Here is an 18,796-nt window from a genome sequence, read left to right as displayed (position 1 = left end):
TTACATAATGAAAAGTTCTCTCATAAATATAAACAAAACAATAACACCATGAAACCAGACCCTTTTTGTTTGTCTCTGTCTATTGTCTTGCATACTGTTCAAACGAACACTTGCTTTGATCACAAATAGCTGATTAATTCATCACAGAGATAAACACTGACAAAAGTTTGTTTTAAAAAGAGAGGTTGGTGCTTTCCCAAAGCTCTCAGAAAGTCTCACTGTGTGTATCAAGGATGATATACAGGAAGCCAGTATTTCCAACTAGATGGGGAATTAATCCTAGGATTTCAGTTTAATTATTTGTCCCTCACTGAAATCAAATTTAGAGTTAGTTTTCCTCAAGGTGTGTGTCTCACTTCTATCAAAGGAAGATTGGAGTGCATGGAGCAGTGAAGTAAACCATCAAGGCAACAGCAATACCATAAAGAATAAAGAGTTTCAGCAAAGGACAATCAGCTTGTGTTCTGGGATTACTACCATGAGTCCTTTACTTTGGAACAATCTTCTTGTTATGGCTTGTTGTTATTTTGTATTAAATGCTTCTCAAAACTTGTGTGATGACATTGAATGCCATTTGATTTCATATACTTTTAGAAAGAAAATATTTTGTGATTATCTATAGTCAGGGGCATCTGTATATTCTACAATGAAGTCATTCCATCTTTAGTTTTATTCAACAAAGATATGTATGTACTTATCTTCTAAAAGGCATACATAAATACAGTCAAAGACCACTGTGTTGGTCAGTGGATATGCCTATAACCCAAATTGACAATATGATATCTTTATTCAATGAAGTGCTAGATATGAATGAAGTTAGCAAAGTACAGTTATATACAACAAAATAATTTGGAAAATTAAAATCTAGACAAAACATGTAGTACATACAAACATACATGCAAATGCTATATAAAATTTAATGTCAGAAAAAAGCCACTATTATGTTAAAGAGAGGATGGCAGTTAATGGAGGCAAGGGAGAAAAGACAGATATTGGTAAATAATGAAGGTATTTCTTGAGTTTTAGACAATATTTTCTTTCCAAACTTGTTTGGTAAAGACATATTATTTCACTGTATAATATTCCATCTAATTCTAATTGTACCTTGTGCTCTACTTACATTTTATTTCATAACAAAGGCAACTTAAAATAGCCAGATTTAACCACAAAAGTTAGACCTAAGAAAATAATACTCCCATAAGCTGTTTCTGACCTCAGTAGAATTTTCCAAAACCATCCAGGTACTTGCCATTTACTAAGATCTCCAAACAACATTGTCTTAAAACTTTGAATGGATCAATAAGAGCACTGCTATTTGTAAAATTATTAAAAAAATCATAAGTTAATTTCTGCTTAATGTTTTTATGAAACCATTAAAGCTAATATGTAGATGAACTACCTCTGTTACACTTCATTGTCTACCAGCCACTGACTTTGTTATTAAATGCCAACCATTTCTGTATGTGAAAATGCAAATGTTGTATGTGACATAAGCTAAAAATAGGTTTTAGGTATCAACAGCACACAATGAAAACCATAACAATCAACAAATTCTAAAGGCATTTTTACCATGATATTTATCTACTAAGGTGGAAAGAAAAGTGTTGGTATTAAATATGGTTAGGAAAAAATATAAATGGATATGGTATGGTTTTACTTATCTATTTATTGATAAGAAAACATGGACATGTATGTTTAGGAAACTGATTAAAATCATTTTCTTGACAGTTGTGCTGGGGATCAAACCCAGAGTTTTCTGCAAGCTAAGCAAGCACTCTACCAACTTAGCAATATTCCATCATCAGTCTCCAATGCTTGCTCTGTTCTAGTTGTGGAAATCAAAGGTCAATTTTAACAATAGAAGATAGACAAGACATAAAAGATAGAGTCATAGAGGGGTGTGATAATATACACCACTAGGAATGATTCCAAGGAGGAAGTAATGTATTTTTCTTTATACAAGCTATTATGGTACCCAGAACTGCATGCTGCCACTCTCTCTGTAATAAATGTTCACACAGGATCCAGATAATTCATGTTTAATATTGTATGCTAACATAATTTGTAATGCTTTATAAAAATACAGGTACTTAAGGAAAATCTTCTTAGATACTTGCTTTACTTATCAAAGGCAAAGTCAAAATGTGGGTATGCAAGTGATTTTGACATATTGGATAATAAAGAGTTATTTTAAAAAATGAGACAGTGCATTCCTAAACATTTTAAGCTTCTTTTCTTTACTTTTGCTTTTGGAGTAAATAATCACTTGGGAATTTTTGTTATGCAACTCAAAGTAGATTGAAAATGAAAAATATAATTTTTAAAATTTGTGTCATATAAAGACAGTTACAATTTGACTTAAATCTTTGAAGTCATTCTGAGAAAATAAATGTCACATAGATATAGTATGAAAGGACATTAATACACATATTTAGAGAGTTTTACTGTTTTTAATTTCCTTTCAGTATATCTAATCATATTTGGTAAACTCTCAGTTGTATGTAATTGGTATTCAACCATTGTTTTTAGTTTGCTAATTTACTTTGTGAAAGAACAATAACAAAATCAACTTGTCTGATAGTCAAAAATCTTGTAATAAAAGCTTAGTAATGCTGTTTTTGTTTTATTGAAATTAATTTGTAGCTGTCTTCTATTATGAAAGGTGGTACTAATTGTCTAGTTTTAATAATTTTTAATTGAATTTACTGAAATTACAAATTATACTGAATTTCATTTTGAAAATATTCAGTAAAAAATGGGGTTGATATATGGTTTGATTGTTATGAGAACATGGTAGTCTTCTAAAAGACCTGAGTCAGATTCCAAAACCCACATCAACCAGCCACAACTGCCGATAATTCCAGGGAACTGTAAACCTCTGTCATCCATGCCACCTGTACTCACATGAAAGCATAAACACACACACACACACACACACACACACACACACACACACACATACGCTAAATAAATAAATAAATAAATAAAGCACCAAAATGTATATTTAATATGTAAATAACTAGGTGTCACTTAGTTATGAAATCATGACAGTGGCTGAGTTTCTAAAATGATGCTTTATAGGTTTATATCTTCTAATCCTTCAGTTAATCAGCTCATATTTAAAATTCATGCACAAGACACCCCTGTAGTTAGACAGAAGGGGGTGTTATGTGCAATGCTGGTATCAAACACCTCTCTTCTATTTGTGAAGACAAATACTTGAACAAGTACAGAAAGGCAACACTTATTATTGCAAGACAATCCTAAAGCATTCTCCTAGCAAGAACATGACTAATCTGTCTCTCAGTGGATCCAACTTGACATTAAGGTTAAAACTACTGAAGTGTTTCTCTCTTCACTTTTTAAATCTCAATGTTTGGGGGAAAATGAGCATTTCTTCTAGAACATGCACTATTTTAAAAAGCTGACAAAACTTTTGTTTCTTTTTCTACAGAAGATTAAATTCAATTAAATCATTCATATACGCATGTGCAACTTTCATGTGTTTACAACAGAACCATAGATGGACAGGATGACCTCTGTGTTCTGCCAAAGTCTGTGAATGAAAACTAAAACTGTCTCAGGTTTAGCGAAGTCTGAAGGTCACTGAAAGCAGGTATATGAAAAAGAAGGTTGGCATATTATTTTATGTAACATCTACATATATTCAGATACAGAGTTAAATGTATCAAATCCAAAGGCATTCAAACAAGATTACATGGATGTCATCATCTAAAAACTTTGTAGTGTTATCCTATTGTGGTTGAAATGTGCATTTATCTAGTAACTACTAACTAGCTCAGAGTGCTAAATTATGTACTTGATATTTCACAAATTTATATGACTTTCCAAGAATCATATTTTCCCTTAAATTTTATCTCAGCTTCTGAGGTTACAACAATGAATATTTTATTATTAAAATATACTTGATTTCTAGTAAATTTGTTAGAGAGCTTAAGTATTTATTATCAGAGTTTATGTAGAACATTATATTCCTTACTACATCTGTGTGCAGGTTAATTTCTGCAACATTAACAGAAAGCCCTGTTGTCAACAAGAACAAGAGAGAACTTGTATGAGCTAAATATGAGTAACAACATCCTGAGCACAAAATTTCCCCAAATATCCTGTTCTAATGCGCAAATGGTTTTATGAAGTTTAAGTTTCAACATGTTAAGTCCCCATGTTGATTTCATTTAGCAAACAAATTTATAAGAAAAGACAGTTTATATACTTCATGGATTAATAAACTTTTATATTTTACTATGTCATAAGAGACATTAAGTCATTGTGAATTACTATATTGTAGTTATAAAACAATAGAGCTGTATATCAGGGCATTTGAAAATGCATTGGTGAGACTCACATGACCAAGTGGTAGCAAAACAAAGAATCTCTGCTCTCAGCTTTCCATTCATTCTATTTTATGGCATCCTTAGCATTGAGATTTGTGGAGCTAGTGGCCTATTGAATCAAAACTCTCAAAAATTTTAACTTCACAGTCAAGAGGCCCTGGGCAATGGATGACTAAGAAGAGGCATAATATAGGCTAAGAAAATTTTGAATCTGTATTTGCAAAAACTGCAACTTGTCCAAATCACAAAGTTTTAATCACACAGTCTTTAGCAGAGCTGTATTTTACACTTACTACCATCAGTTTATACCAATAAATTTTACAGTTCAGAAATTAAAAAATACTTGCTAACTTTTCCATGATAATTCCTTAAACATTTAAATCAATCAATTAATAAAAATACAGTTTTTGTAAGAGGAATTATTTGCCATTGTTCAATGCTGTAATTTTTTATCACCATAAAACTAAATCTGTATAAACAGATCATTTAAATATAAAGATAATTTTGTAACTGTTATAGTTACACTTGAAGTAACTGAACCACTATGAGAAATAGCAAGTGATTCTTGGCCTTGTTTGAATATAAGGAATGATAAGATTTCTAAGAAGGAAATAAGCCAACAGTCAATATCAATTGTCATTTACTGAATGTTGGTGTATGAACCATAGAATTCATCATTCTTTCAAGGACATACATGTGTCTTCTTTAAGAATGATACTGATGGCATAAAGTAATCTCTCCAACCTACAAGCCTTTACCCTAGCTACAGTGTGGATTTCTACTAAGGCTATAAGGCTATGCACTAGGAATTAGCTTTCTGCTTCCCAAGTCCTTTCTTCTAGCTTTTCTAGTTCGTTTGCAATGTGTGGAACATCTGAATTCAGTTTAGTGCTAAAGTCATATCAAAATTCTATTCCCATAAGGTGTTAGTAATTTCTATTATTCTAAACATTCTAATTATAAATATGGTGTTTTCTTAATCCTCTCATAGTTCCAACTTCTCTTAATTAAAAAAAAGAAATCACTATATTTCTTATTCATTGTCCAGAATCATTTCTCCTGACCACCCTATGAAAAGTGAATTTCCATCATTTTATTTGTAATCACATCAAAACCTTTAGTCCTGTTACTTTTAATATTTACTGTAATGTTAAAGGTTTGTTGCTGTTGTCCATATTGTTTCATTGTATGTTTCATGTCTACCTTATCTCTGAAACACATATGACGAAAGGGGTTTGTCCAGTGTGTGTGTGTGTGTGTGTGTGTGTGTGTGTGTGTGTGTGTGCATGTGTGTGTTATGTCAAAGATAGGAGCAAGAAAGTACTAGAAGTGTAGTAAATATTTATTAAAGGCAGAGAACTCAGGACATGGAATGATGAAATGGATTGATTTTCTTGAATATGGTTTCATTCCACATTCATAGGAGCACTTAAAAACTCACGAAGTTCAGTTCTAGAACTTACGACACATATTTGGTCACATCTGCCCAAGGGAACATGAGTGGAATCTTCAAAATGTAGTTGTTTGAAAAATTATTGAGGAGAAAGCATATCTTAGTTATACATCTTCTTTGTGTCAGGAGAAATAAGTGAAACAGGGCAGTACACAGGTATAGCATTAGCTATGAGTAAAGTTATAAAGGTCGGCCTATAATGTCATCCTATGTAATATACCACTATCTTTTAAAGGTATGTTTTTATTATGCAATATAAGTATTGTAAGAACAAGTGTTTAACATGTTCAGCCCTGTCTTTAGCTTCTGTCATGGTATCAGAGTAGATAACTCATCTTGAAAGTAAACAGAAAATCAGAGTTCACATTTTAGTTCATCAGAATAAGTATGGAAACTTTATTTTCAACCTTCTGCCTTAAATGCACTTGAAGTTTTTGATGTACTTTATTGAGACTTAACCATCTGCTAAGAGTTTGCTTGGGAAATTACTTAAAATCAGAAGTCAGAGAGAATTAATTGAATGAAATTCTTTCACTCCTTGTGCATCTGCAAGGGTATCTTGGATGCCTGCTCATCAGAGAAATTGTGCTGTGAGAACAAGAACGGGTTTTAGCAAGAAATTCTCTCTTGGATCTGCAAAACTGTAAATGACCTACTTGCCATAGAAGGACATGGAAAACCTACAAAAACTGTAATGGAATATTGAATAGTTGTATATCTGTGGTTTTAGGGCATTGTAATTTTGTTTGCTATTTATTTAATTCTATGAATTGTGAAGTTGTATTCCTTTCCTCAATATTGGCACTTTATTAACACTTGTTTTCAAAATTATGATTAATTTTGTAAATATCATTTGACTTAAAGCCTCCATTCCAAAATATGAAATATGAAAGAAGTATGTGAACAACTCTAAAAATCTGCACTAACTTTTAGATGAAAATTTCATGTGGAAGATAGCTAGGCTCGAAGAAAATGGGAAATAGATAATAAAGTCTGATACAGTAAATGTAGAGAAAATAGAAATGAACCTCATGTTTAAAGACATCTGATTAAACTCAGTGTATCATACAAAAAAAAAAAAATTCTGCCATGCGGGCAAACACTCTCATTAGTAAACTCCCTGTGGCCAGGCAGTGGTGGCACACACCTTTAATCTCAGCACTGGGGAGGCAGAGCCTGGTGGATCTCTGTGAGTTCAAGGCCAGCCTGGTCTACAGGACAGGCTCCAAAGCAATACAGAAAAACACTGTCTCAAAAAACAAAACACCCTACTTACTAACTCAGATTTTCAGTTCTACTGACCTGTTGGAAATTAGTTTCCATTCATACTATTTCACCTACCACCTATGATACTTTTTTATAGCAATCCCAACAGATTAAGACAACCCTTTTTTTTAACCTTTGCCACAATGTTAAAATTGGTCTGAGTTACCTACAGCATGAGCTATGAATGATGGTATGCAAACTTAAGAGTTTGTTAACACATAGCATAGTGCATTTGGACAATGGTAGAACTTCATGGTTCTACAACTTGAGTATAACCTCATGAGAGTCTGCAAGCTAGAGCTGTTCAGCTAAGCTGTTTATAGCTGTATTTCTTAAGAAAGCTAAGAAAGACATACCAATTCTGTACCGCTAACTTTTGAGATAATTGGTTTTATAGATGCATGACTATTGGAAACTGATACAGTGTAAAGCTGTGAAATTTGAAGTAACTTTCACTGTTTTGCACTGGAAAACTATTCTACTAATTTATTATTATATTATATTATCATTTATTATACCACAACTATAATACTTTCAGCAAGAGAAAATAAAGCACTATCTCAAAAACACTTAGAAAATAATGCAGATGACAATGTTATCTCATTAACTTCAGTCCAGGCACACCATGGAAATAGCTGAATACATTAAAACTCAGGAAAAATGGTAACATCATTGTATCAAAAAGCATCATGTTGAATAATAAAATAAGCATCAAAGAAGATACATTGATATTTAATTTCACTAATAGTAATTTCACAATAGGAAAAAAAATCTATGAGCACATAAATCAAAAGAAATACAATCAAGAAAATTTCATCTAACTATTCATTAAATCCTAAACAATTTACTTGTTATACTGTGCTGTTATTGAGAATAACTAGCTTAGGAGTTCTTCTATAATTATGAGTGAATTGGTAGGGAGAAAACATGGTGTCAGAAAAGTATTTTGGTCCTAATGCTGTAACCTAGGTGACATGATTTCCCACCTATGATTAGATCTATGAGGCACAAAGAAATTGTGAGTTAGTCATGATCACAAATAGCAAAATATCAGCTTGTATTTTTATCTTTCCTAATACCCTGCAACCATTAAATGCATCTATTCTGACAAAAAGAGACTTGACTGTCAAGTTAAAAAAAACCAAGTTTGTCTTCAATAATAAACTCAGTTATTTTGTTTAGCAAATGAATGTCATTAGGCTGATATTATCTACTAGAAAATAAATATTTGTTTAGTTTTTATTTGGGGATATTATATTTAGGGAGGGGTCCCATGATGTGGTATATATTCTTGCTAGATTTTTGTCCTTAACATTATAGTCTCTGGTTCACAGAAGCAATATACTTAACTTAAATAGTCCAGGCTTTAGGGAAATTAAAGTGCCCCCCTTTTTTCTTACCTCATTTCAGGTAAGAAAAGGGATGAAAAATGTAGAAAACAAAATAATTAGAAAATTAAGAAAAGTATCTTTTGCAAGCTTGCAAAATTTTGAGTTTAATAGGGGAAGACAGGATATTATCTTGGTACAGAAACTTGTATTTAAGAAAGAACATAGACCAGTAAATAGACAACGACCCCACACTACTAAGGGAAGTAATAGTCACAAGTGTATTTACCATTCACTGCTTAAAGTAATCATATGAGGAATGATAACCTTCCTTTTTTACATAAAAGTGACTGTGACAGAATTTAAATAAGGTGACTGAGGCTAATGATGTACTTAAATGGCTATCTATATATATGAGTGTCTGACAAAATATAATTCAGTAGTTTGTCCACTTAAAGACTATACTACAGGGATGGAATTATTTATCAATAGGTAGACATGCACGCAGAAATGCAAATTTAAGTGATCGTTTCTTTATTTGATAAATGATATTGAAAAATTTAAAAATTATTCCTTTTATTTCCTATTATCTCAGAAAATATGATCTTAATGAAGGTATGTGCCTGCCCCACCAGTATATGCCCCATAACAATTTGTTTTATTAGATAATGAAAAAACAATACTTTAATCTTTTTCATAGTCTCTTCCTCTTAAAGTGTGGTTACAAACCAAGGGGAAACAAACAACAAAACAATATTTAAGAAACACATCCTAAGGTATGATGTAGTTTTATGACAGTATTTGACCATTTATATTAAATTAAGAAAACCTCAGAAAAGTATACTAATAGGAGATAATAATTAATATATATATATATATATATTGCCAAGTATATAACCCTAAGACCTTATTTTATATTATATATATATATTAATTATTAAATATAAACACAACTATATCTTACTCATACCAAATTTTGTATGGAGTGTGTTCACACACACACACATGCACGCACACACACACACAGGGAAGTTCTTGGAGCAGAAACACACTAATAGGATAATTTTTGCAAATTTAGTTTTTGAAAAGTTAGTGTGTGTGTGTGTGTGTGTGTGTGTGTGTGTGTGTGTGTGTCTTTAAATAGTTATTTTCTAAATACTAAGGGAAAATAGATTTAGTACATTTCAGGAAATGTCTACTTCTTTAAAAACAAATACCATTAACTTGTAATTGTGTTATATGTACTAGAGAATTATACTTAAAACTGTGAGGAACAAGAAAGAAAATAATGTCAGTATACTAAAACCTGTGGAACTAGGTATTTGTATATGAATTTCAAACATTTGTGAACCTCGGGTTCTCTATTCTGTGTTTCTACAACACTAGAAATCCACCATGCTCCCTTAAAGCATCATATAGCTCTTACGAATAACATTTATCTGATTAAAGCTTAATGATTATTTGTATACATTTTTGGTTATAACCTGTATCCACCTGCATAATATTGAAACTCTATGAGAACAGAATCTGTGGCCTCTGATACTCCATCATTCCACATTCAAATACTAAAACAAATCTCACTCAAATACTGTCCCTTTTTAAATAAAGAAAATGTTTATTGTGTTATACTATCTTTTTTTTTTCTTCTGTTTTTCAGATATGGTCTCTCTGTTTAACTTGGGCTGTCTTCAATTTCACTATGTAGACCAGTCTGGCCTTGAACGCAGGGAGTTCTTCCTGCTCTGCATTCTGTGTGGTAGGATTAGAGGTGTGCGCCTATATGTCTGACTGATTTTGCCTGAAGAATATTTACTAACCATGTATTTTAATTACATTTTTGAGAGCAAATTATAAAAAATACTGAAAACTACCAAAAAACACAAGCCATCTATTGTTTAATTTCCCCCATCACAAATATATATTGAACATTGGCATGTTATATTTACTTTATTTGAGACATTCATGCAATTGCCTGAATAAATTACAGAATTAACACTTTCTATATACACTATTACATATACTTGTTTCTGTAGCTGAACTTGTTTTCATGGCAGGGTTTCAATAACTACAAAGGATCATTTCTTTAAAAAAACATCCCTTGTTTTGCCCACTGCTATGCTATTTTCTGTTCTTATGGTTTTCTTTATGAATGGGTGGGAAGTATAATGTTTGTGCTACATATTTACAATGAATATGGTACTTTATCTATGCACAGCTGTACAATGATCTTATAATAATATAGAATAATTACCATATTTATGCTCTCATGATATAATACTACAGGGATTAATATGATTTGGAGTTAACTTTTATTTTTACCCTAAGCCACTAATATGTAACTTAAAAGGGCCTTTTTCATTTTCTTTTAAAGGACATCCAATCTCCAGTATATGGAACAAATGAAAAAGGAACAAATCCCCAGGAATGCAATGTGAAGAGGCCTCTTGCATTTCAAGATAACCTATGTGTTGTCTAACACTAAGAATTACTTTTAGAGAATTGTACTTATCCAGTGTATTGTGTATACTAGGAATGCAACATATTGGAAGCTTGGTCTTCTCTGAAGCTTCTATTTTAAGAATTCCAAGGGAGGTCTTTTAATCTCCTTGCTTCTCAGTTATGACAGGTCTTTTAAGGAAAACGTGGGATCCTCATCACCTAACTATCAAGTCTATTGAGAGTATGAGATTACTGATATAAGAATTGTAGTTGGAACCAAAAAATATAATCAATTCCTTTGAAATTACAGACCCCATAGCAAGACTAATTGAGTAAGCTCTACCATGATAGAGGTGATTAAAAATGTCATCCTTTAATATCTACATATTGAAATTTTGTTTCCAGACATTGACAAAGCAATGTTATTTCTTATTTAATATTCAGTATTATTAAGTAAATTTCATCTTTTGCTTTTCTAAGAATTTTGTAAGAAATTTGAAGAACAACACAGCAAATTGTTCTGTGAATTTCCTAAATGGAGGGCAAAGACACTTTAAATATTGATGGCATTCCATAGTAGCTCCAGCTTATTCAAAGAATTGCAAATTAAACTATTTCTTTCTTACATGTTCATCACCATCAGGGAAATGTGTTTTCCCAAATACAACTGTAATTTGGTGTTTGAACCATTGCACTTAGTGTGTTCTTAAATGTATAAAGTCAATAAATAGAAAATGTGTCTAAGCATGTCTGCCCATAGAGTACAATGTGATAGCTTGTAATGGTGATATAATTGGTAAATAGTAAGATATAAATAAATCCTCAGAAAAATTTAGGTTAAATATTTTAACTTATCCCAGGGAAATTTGAGCTAAGATATCTTTTCTAGAATCTGTTATACTTGACATAGTATATTGGGTTTTATTGAAATGGAACTTGCTTATAATATTTCAAAATCAATTTTACCAAATTGATCACGAAATCCTGATCAAAAGTTCTAATTAAGCAGTCTGGAAGTTCAACCAGAATGGATGTAAAAACAATAAGGATTTGGATGGATATTCCATGATCTGTGGTAGTTGTTTGTTTCAGAGGTAGCCACCTGACTGGGGATGTGGCTGAATTACTGTGAGGGCTTAGCATGCCCCATGTTCTAGAAATTACCCACACCAGGATGCATGTTGTGCAGACATAGAGGAAAAGAAGGCATCTTCAAAATCAACAATGAATAGACACTGAAATCTGCTTTTGTCATATGTGTAGATACAGTGAACTATATATATTTGTGTGTATGTTTGTGTGTGTGTGTGTCAATTATATCTAATCTTCACTATGGCTTGGTGAAGCATTCATTATCACTCAGGCTTAACAGACTAGAAAATAGAAGTATAGACTTAGTGGTTTGCTTAAAGACCACAGATAATCAGAAGTAACCCTATGAGAATCTTTGTGGGTTCATATAGCAAGATATGTGTGCTTAGTGATAAGCAAATATTTTGCATGTACCTAGTAAGTGTATGAGCATGTGTGCACATATAACCTAACTGGTTTTATTTTAAAGCAATCACTAATTACCTCTAGTGTTATTGGTTTCAACTTACCTGCCTCTGTTCTTGTAAGTGTGGTAGCTTGAAAAGATGAGTATTGAAGTATTTACATCGTGTTCAAAATTTTAAACATTCATGTATGACAGACTAAGGTAGTATAATCAACAAGGAACCCTTGGCCTTGTAGCACAATATGAACACCGGAAGCAATGTCCCTATAGTCAGTCTTGACTTACTTCCAATTTGAATGGACTTATAAAATATCTAAACAAGTTTTTAAAATTAAATTAAATGTTGGTAAATTATTTTAAACTAAATACAAAATGAATCTAAGATACAAGAAAGACATTTATATAGCTAATTATTTAAATAAAAACTTAATTTTTAAACTGGTGTGCTACACAGCCTATTACACAACCTATAGCCCAGCCTGAATTATACAAAGTGAAACATCAAAAGCAAAACAGAAAATGATAGTAAAATCCCATCTCGCTATACAGGTGTTTGGTCTACAGTGTGGTGGGGAATGGAGTCCTGGAAATTCTGAGTCATACTTACAGGTTTTTTTTTTTTTTAACCCGTTCAGGTAGGTGCTTAAGACATACTAACTAAAATACTATGTTGACACCCAAAACAATTGTATATGCTTATGAAAAACAAAAGTAATTTCTATAGAAAACAAGGAAAATCATTTGTAAAGATGTAGAGTAACAAGTTTGCCAATGAAGATGAACTATGCAAACAAATTGGTTATACTGAAAAATCAGAGTATTTCTTTTATGTTGATGGTTGTGGTCTGCAAAAGTTAAAATCAGTAGAAAACATAATGTGTCATTACAAAATTTTCAGATTCTCAATATTCTGTCTGAAACATTTTTTTGTTCAGCAATAGCTAAGAACAGAAAATAAATATAAGCAATAATATTGGAACTCAATAAATACATATATTCATATACATATATATGTGACAATAATGAATTGAAAAAGAGGTCATAAATTTGACATAGGGAAAAGAGAAGCATATGGGATTGTTTAAAAGGAATTGGGGAAAAGGGATAAATATTTAATCATATTATAATCTATAAATTAAATGAAGTAAAAATACTAAAACTACTATTTTGATAAAATGTTGTAATTGATTATAGAAAATTCAGTCTATTTCTGCTCAATATAATTCTTTGAAATTAATTATCTCTCAGACTAAATATAGTATAAGTTTTGCTAGTCAAAACAAAATGTCACTCTTTGAATAGCAATTTCCTACTATACCCAATTATTTCTGTTGTATTTTAAAGCTACATTGCCTTTAAAAACTCTGTGACAGAATGAACATATATTAAAATAATTTACCAAACTTTAAAATGTTTTTGAAAACATATTTATCAATATATGTATTTGTCATATATAAGATTTGTGAGTTTACTAGCATAGACATTTATGTGGGCATATATGTTAAAATTCTTAAAGAAGTTATATATATAATATAAATATAATAACATTTTTGTAGTCTTAAATTTTTTATTTAAAGGTATATACAATTAGAAAGTTTACAGATAAGAAATTGATTTTCTGTGCCAAGATGAATAAAATTGTAGGAAACAAAATATTCATGAATATTAACTAGGGCAATGAGTAAACTTTTCTAAATAGACAGACAACAGGCCTTTTTTAAAGGAACTCTGAGAACTTCTTAAAATTAACATTTGTAGACTTCATTCAGACCTCATGACTCAGAATCATCCAGTGTGTGGTTTAGGAATTTCCATTTTTGTAAGTCCCCAAGTGATTCTCACAAGTTGTAAACAAGATATATGACAGTGGAACAAATTTCAAGTTTAGGAAATTCTCACTTGAGGTATAAGCTTCACTCTGGTATCATGTTTTATGTTTTATCCTGTTTTATAGAGATGATCTAGTGAATTTAGTCGCTTTATAACAAGGAAAGCTTATTTGGAGTTTTATATATTTAAAAAATTCCTGTTAAAGGTCTCTTTTCTTCTACAATATTTAGTACCTTTCTTACTATTTATTTTACAACATGAATATTAGGATCGCATTTTTTTTCCAACAGATTTATTGTAGGCTGCATCTTTGCTCCTGCTTTAGAAATGAAATTTATTATTTTTCTCCATCTATACTCAACCATTTGGACAGATCATCTACTGGACTACAGCAGACGAAACTCTGACCACATCCACTGTACCAAACTGCAATGTGTCCTTGCTATATCAGTACTGTGAGGATACAAAGATATGTATATCAGAACATTTTCATAACACATAAATGATAATACTATCATGTCAAATAATAAAAGTAATATTTTGAAGTAAAATAGAATGCTTTGGAAGTGAAATATATAACACGCTCAAGCAGTTAGTTACAAACTGTTTACTAAAATGAATGGAAATAAGAGGGTAAGATATATTCTCTTATGCATGGTCTAGATTTTATTCCACAACTTTCATGGTTTGCAGAAATACAGGAAGAAGTACTCTTGTTCTGAAAACAAAATTTGCAAACTTACATGAAATGTGTAATAGAAAGTGTGTGATGATTTTGATTAGAAAAATAATTTAATGGTTCTACTCTGATATGATATATGATACCAATTCCAATAGGTGTTCCTTTCTTTTTCTGGAATACTTCTCCAGCTTGTGGTCTTTAATAAAACTATCTATACTCAATATTTATTGTTAAGAAAAAAAGAAAAGAAGAGTGAGGAGTGGGTGGGAGCTACATACATACTGTCTGCCTACATCTACAAAGTTGATTTGGCATTTCATTTTGCTTTCATCTCTTCTGTGTCCAAAATTGATATGTTCCATCCCCAATTCTAGAGAAAGAAGGTCAGAGAAATGTATAGATATCTGCAACCAAACTAAAAAGTAGGTAAACTCTCAACCCTTTGAGCTTATCTCTATCCACAACTACTACATTAACTTCCATGAAAACTTTGGAATAGTGTCTTGATATCGTTCATAGATTTATGTCTTTATTAGGAGGGGGAGATGGCACAACAATGCATTATTTCAAAGTGGAAATAGAAAATGGCATGTTATGGAAAGAGTGGACTTCTAGCTTTCTGTTGGTTCTGGTTGGAAACTACAATGTGGTAAGAACTACTTCTGTGGTTAGAAGCATGGAGCACTGTGCTGGGTGGAGGGATTCTACTCTCATAGGCTTGTTCAAAAGAGTTCTAAATGAGCTACACAAAAGACATTTCAGGAAACACTCATGCTCAGGAATTTTATGGCCCCTCCTCCCCCTTTACTTGTGCACTCATGCATACTTCATGATTTTAGCATTGCATTCATTTGGTTGAGCATGTTTTCAGCACTGCAGCCAGGCCAGCTCTGTTCCAGATACATCCTCTAAACATTCATTGAACTATATTCACTACCATATATGCAGTAACCCCTCTCTCAACTGATGATGAGAGTAATAATAATCAGTGAGGTCCCCAGGCTCCTGAGCTATGCCTTGGCCTTCTGACTACATGGATGTCTTGTACATTTAGGAATACTCTATGAGGTTTGACAAGCCTCTTTCCGGGGGGCCCTCAACTAGACCGCTGTCCTTGGTGCTGAACCGTGAATGCCCATCTGGGAATCCGCTGCCGGGTCAATGGGGCTGGATAGAAAACCTGGCTGACTGAATGCTCAGGTGCAGGACCAAAGACTGTAGTGTAGAATAGAAACAGCTCTACCCCCGCCCCCAATACTCCTCCACACAGACTACGCTGGTGTTCGCCAGGACCCAATTTGTATATTTCTCCTTCAGACCCCCACCCAAATGCCTTCAATATGGCCTCAAATGCCGGCGTGTGCGAACACACACAGCCCACTTCGGATCAGATTGCAGCAAAATTCAAATGTTATTCCCAGAACACAGACTCTATGAGGTGAGCTTTAGCGCTCTGAAACAAAACACAAACAAATACAACCTAGTTCATTAAAAAAATAAACCAATATGTCTTTCCTCTCTCATCCGTCTCTCTCCCACACCATATATTCACTCTTCCCTAAATTATAGAGCCTAAATCCCAAAAGAGTGTCACGAATCTGGTGGTCTCTCTACTTCCACAACACTACCTCTCCCCCACATCCCTGTAGAGCCAAAGGACGCTGAAAACGGCCCATCTTACCCCGGGTAGAGCGATAGCAGAAGCAGAATCCACAGCGTCATTTTCTGTGAAAATACAGGAGAGTAGACTGTGCTCCCAATGCTCCATGTATTTGGCGAACTCATCGCTTTTTTTTTTTTTTTTTTTTTTTCTCGCCTCTGGGATGCAGAAGAATCCCTCCCCTTTGTATTATTATTATGCTGATGATTTGATGCTAGCTTCCCCCACCTGCCTCTAGTAGGTCCTGTCACTCAGGAGATGTATTGCTACCAGCTTTGAAAATTAATATTCAGGGGGCAAAAATAAAGATCAGTACAAACGCTCGCAGATACCATCAAAGCGTCAGCTCAGGCAGCAGCTTCCAAGTCTGGGAGGATAATATAATTGAGGCGGGGGGGATGGTACAACCAGAGATGCACACGGAAGCAAATGAGAGAATCAGAAAGGCGCTCACATTCATGCTCTGTGCGCTCACACGAACTCCCAGGGGTCTGTCCTTTTGGGTTTGTGTATGTGTTTGCTCTTTGATTTCTTTCTTTCTTTTTAGATGGGGCTATGCTCTGTTTGTGCGGTTTCTGTTGTATATTTGTTTAAAAGAACAGAAAAGGAAATCACTAGAGGCTCTTAGTGATCAATTCGTGTAGATTAACTGTGAGGTCAAAGTGGAAGAGATGTGAGGCTGCAGCAAGAATTCACACATGCGTTATTTCTTGCCAGCACTTTTTAACCCTTTCCTGCACTGGCATGCTAAGATTTTCATTCATGGGGGGGGTGAAAAAAAAGAGAGAGAGAGAGAGATGATTCAGTCTGTCCAGAAACAGAATTACTAGAGAGAGGGTTTGTTTATGCCAGATTTGAGGACAATTCTTATTGTAAAATAATAGAGTCTTAATTCATGATTGTATAGTTGGGGGAGGGGAAGCAGGCAGTGAGAAAGGGGTAGCTGTGCCCAGTGAACTATCCTTTAGGGAGAAAGTTTTCATGAATTTAAACTGAATGAAAGCATGGGGAAAGTCCTGTGCTTCTCAGGACCTTACTCCTTCCTTGCCTGTCATCCATCAGTTGGAATGCTGACTAACACAGCTGCATGGAAATAGCTGCTTGAGTAAGGATCACAAAATAGGGCCCTCATCTGCTTATGCCTGTATGTACCTGTGAGCAAAAACTGTTTGCGATCTAGCAATGTGCAGACACTCCATTTCTTCTGTATGCTAACTTTCGTTTCCTTAATTTTGTTTTTAGGTAGCTTGGAAGAAATCTTGTATTGACTTCTTTTTTTCTGGACCAATGAGCAACAACGACTTTGGAACCCTCTTACTCCAACCTAGTTCATCGATCACACAGGAAGTCCAAACCCTCGTATCCTGGAGAAGAAAGTGTCACTTTGCTGACCACTTCCTACAGAGTCAGTGTTGAATATTCAAGATGTTCATTAAAAAGCACAGGTGAAGCAATTGCCATGACTCTTCATGGAAAGTGCCAGTGAGTCATCTCTAAACCAAAACGTATTCTAATAAAAATCATACTATACAAATGGCACTTGAGTAAGAAGTTTGGGGGATGGGAATTGAAAACAAAGAAATCCAGTTCCATCATTACCCTTAATGTCTTAGAAAAGCAGAAAAATAAAAAAAAAATAATGATGGCTTCAGACAATGACTTAAGTCCATGAGATGGAAAGCTGCATGGCACTAGCTTTAAGCATCATTATTTCATGGTATGTGAACAAAATCCAATTAAAACAACAGCAGCATTCACATGAGGTCAATAGATTTTTTCCACTGTGATATCAATAAATTTAAATAACTGTTTGCTAAAATGGTCCCATTCCTAACTGTAGCAATAAGACTAGGGTTCCACCTCACAGCTATAATTTTAATTTATACAGAGCATAGGCAGTTTATAATTACGTTTTAGTAGTGGCTATATCTAATTGATCATAGTTTTGTAGAATAGGGCTTAAAACATATTTTTAAAATATCTACCAAACAACACCCAAATGACGTAAATGAAATAGAATGGCTATGAATCACTAAAATACTAGAAACTATGCCCATTAAAGTGACTATTATTGTTAGTTATTAATATTCATGAATGTTTGGCCTTATCTTACGTTTGTCCCACTAGCTCTTATAACTTAGTTTAACATGTTTTGCTTCATCTACGTTTTGCCTTGAGGCTTTTTACCTTTCATTTTGTATGTTCTAATTTTTCCTGCTTCTTCCTTATCTAGCTGGCTGGCAGCTGCCTGACTGGCTTTATCCAGATGTCTCCCTCTCTTTCTG

At 33.2% G+C, this 18,796-nt stretch overlaps 1 protein-coding gene across 2 annotated transcripts in view; it reads right to left on the bottom strand.

Annotated features, from left to right (window-relative positions):
* Positions 1-16,646, bottom strand: part of Gabrg2 (gamma-aminobutyric acid type A receptor subunit gamma2) — a 79,283-nt gene extending 62,637 nt beyond the window's left edge. For both annotated transcript variants that reach the window (XM_051180933.1, XM_051180934.1), the window contains exon 1: positions 16,533-16,646. In XM_051180933.1, the coding sequence (XP_051036890.1) occupies positions 16,533-16,636 (104 nt within the window). In that variant the 5' untranslated portion in view covers positions 16,637-16,646. The remainder of the gene's footprint in view (positions 1-16,532) is intronic.
* Between the last annotated feature and the right edge of the window lie 2,150 nt (positions 16,647-18,796).

Source organism: Phodopus roborovskii, unplaced genomic scaffold, assembly GCF_943737965.1.
Source record: "Phodopus roborovskii unplaced genomic scaffold, PHOROB, whole genome shotgun sequence".
Classification (NCBI taxonomy): domain Eukaryota; kingdom Metazoa; phylum Chordata; class Mammalia; order Rodentia; family Cricetidae; genus Phodopus; species Phodopus roborovskii.
This window is presented reverse-complemented; position numbering and strand designations above follow the sequence as displayed.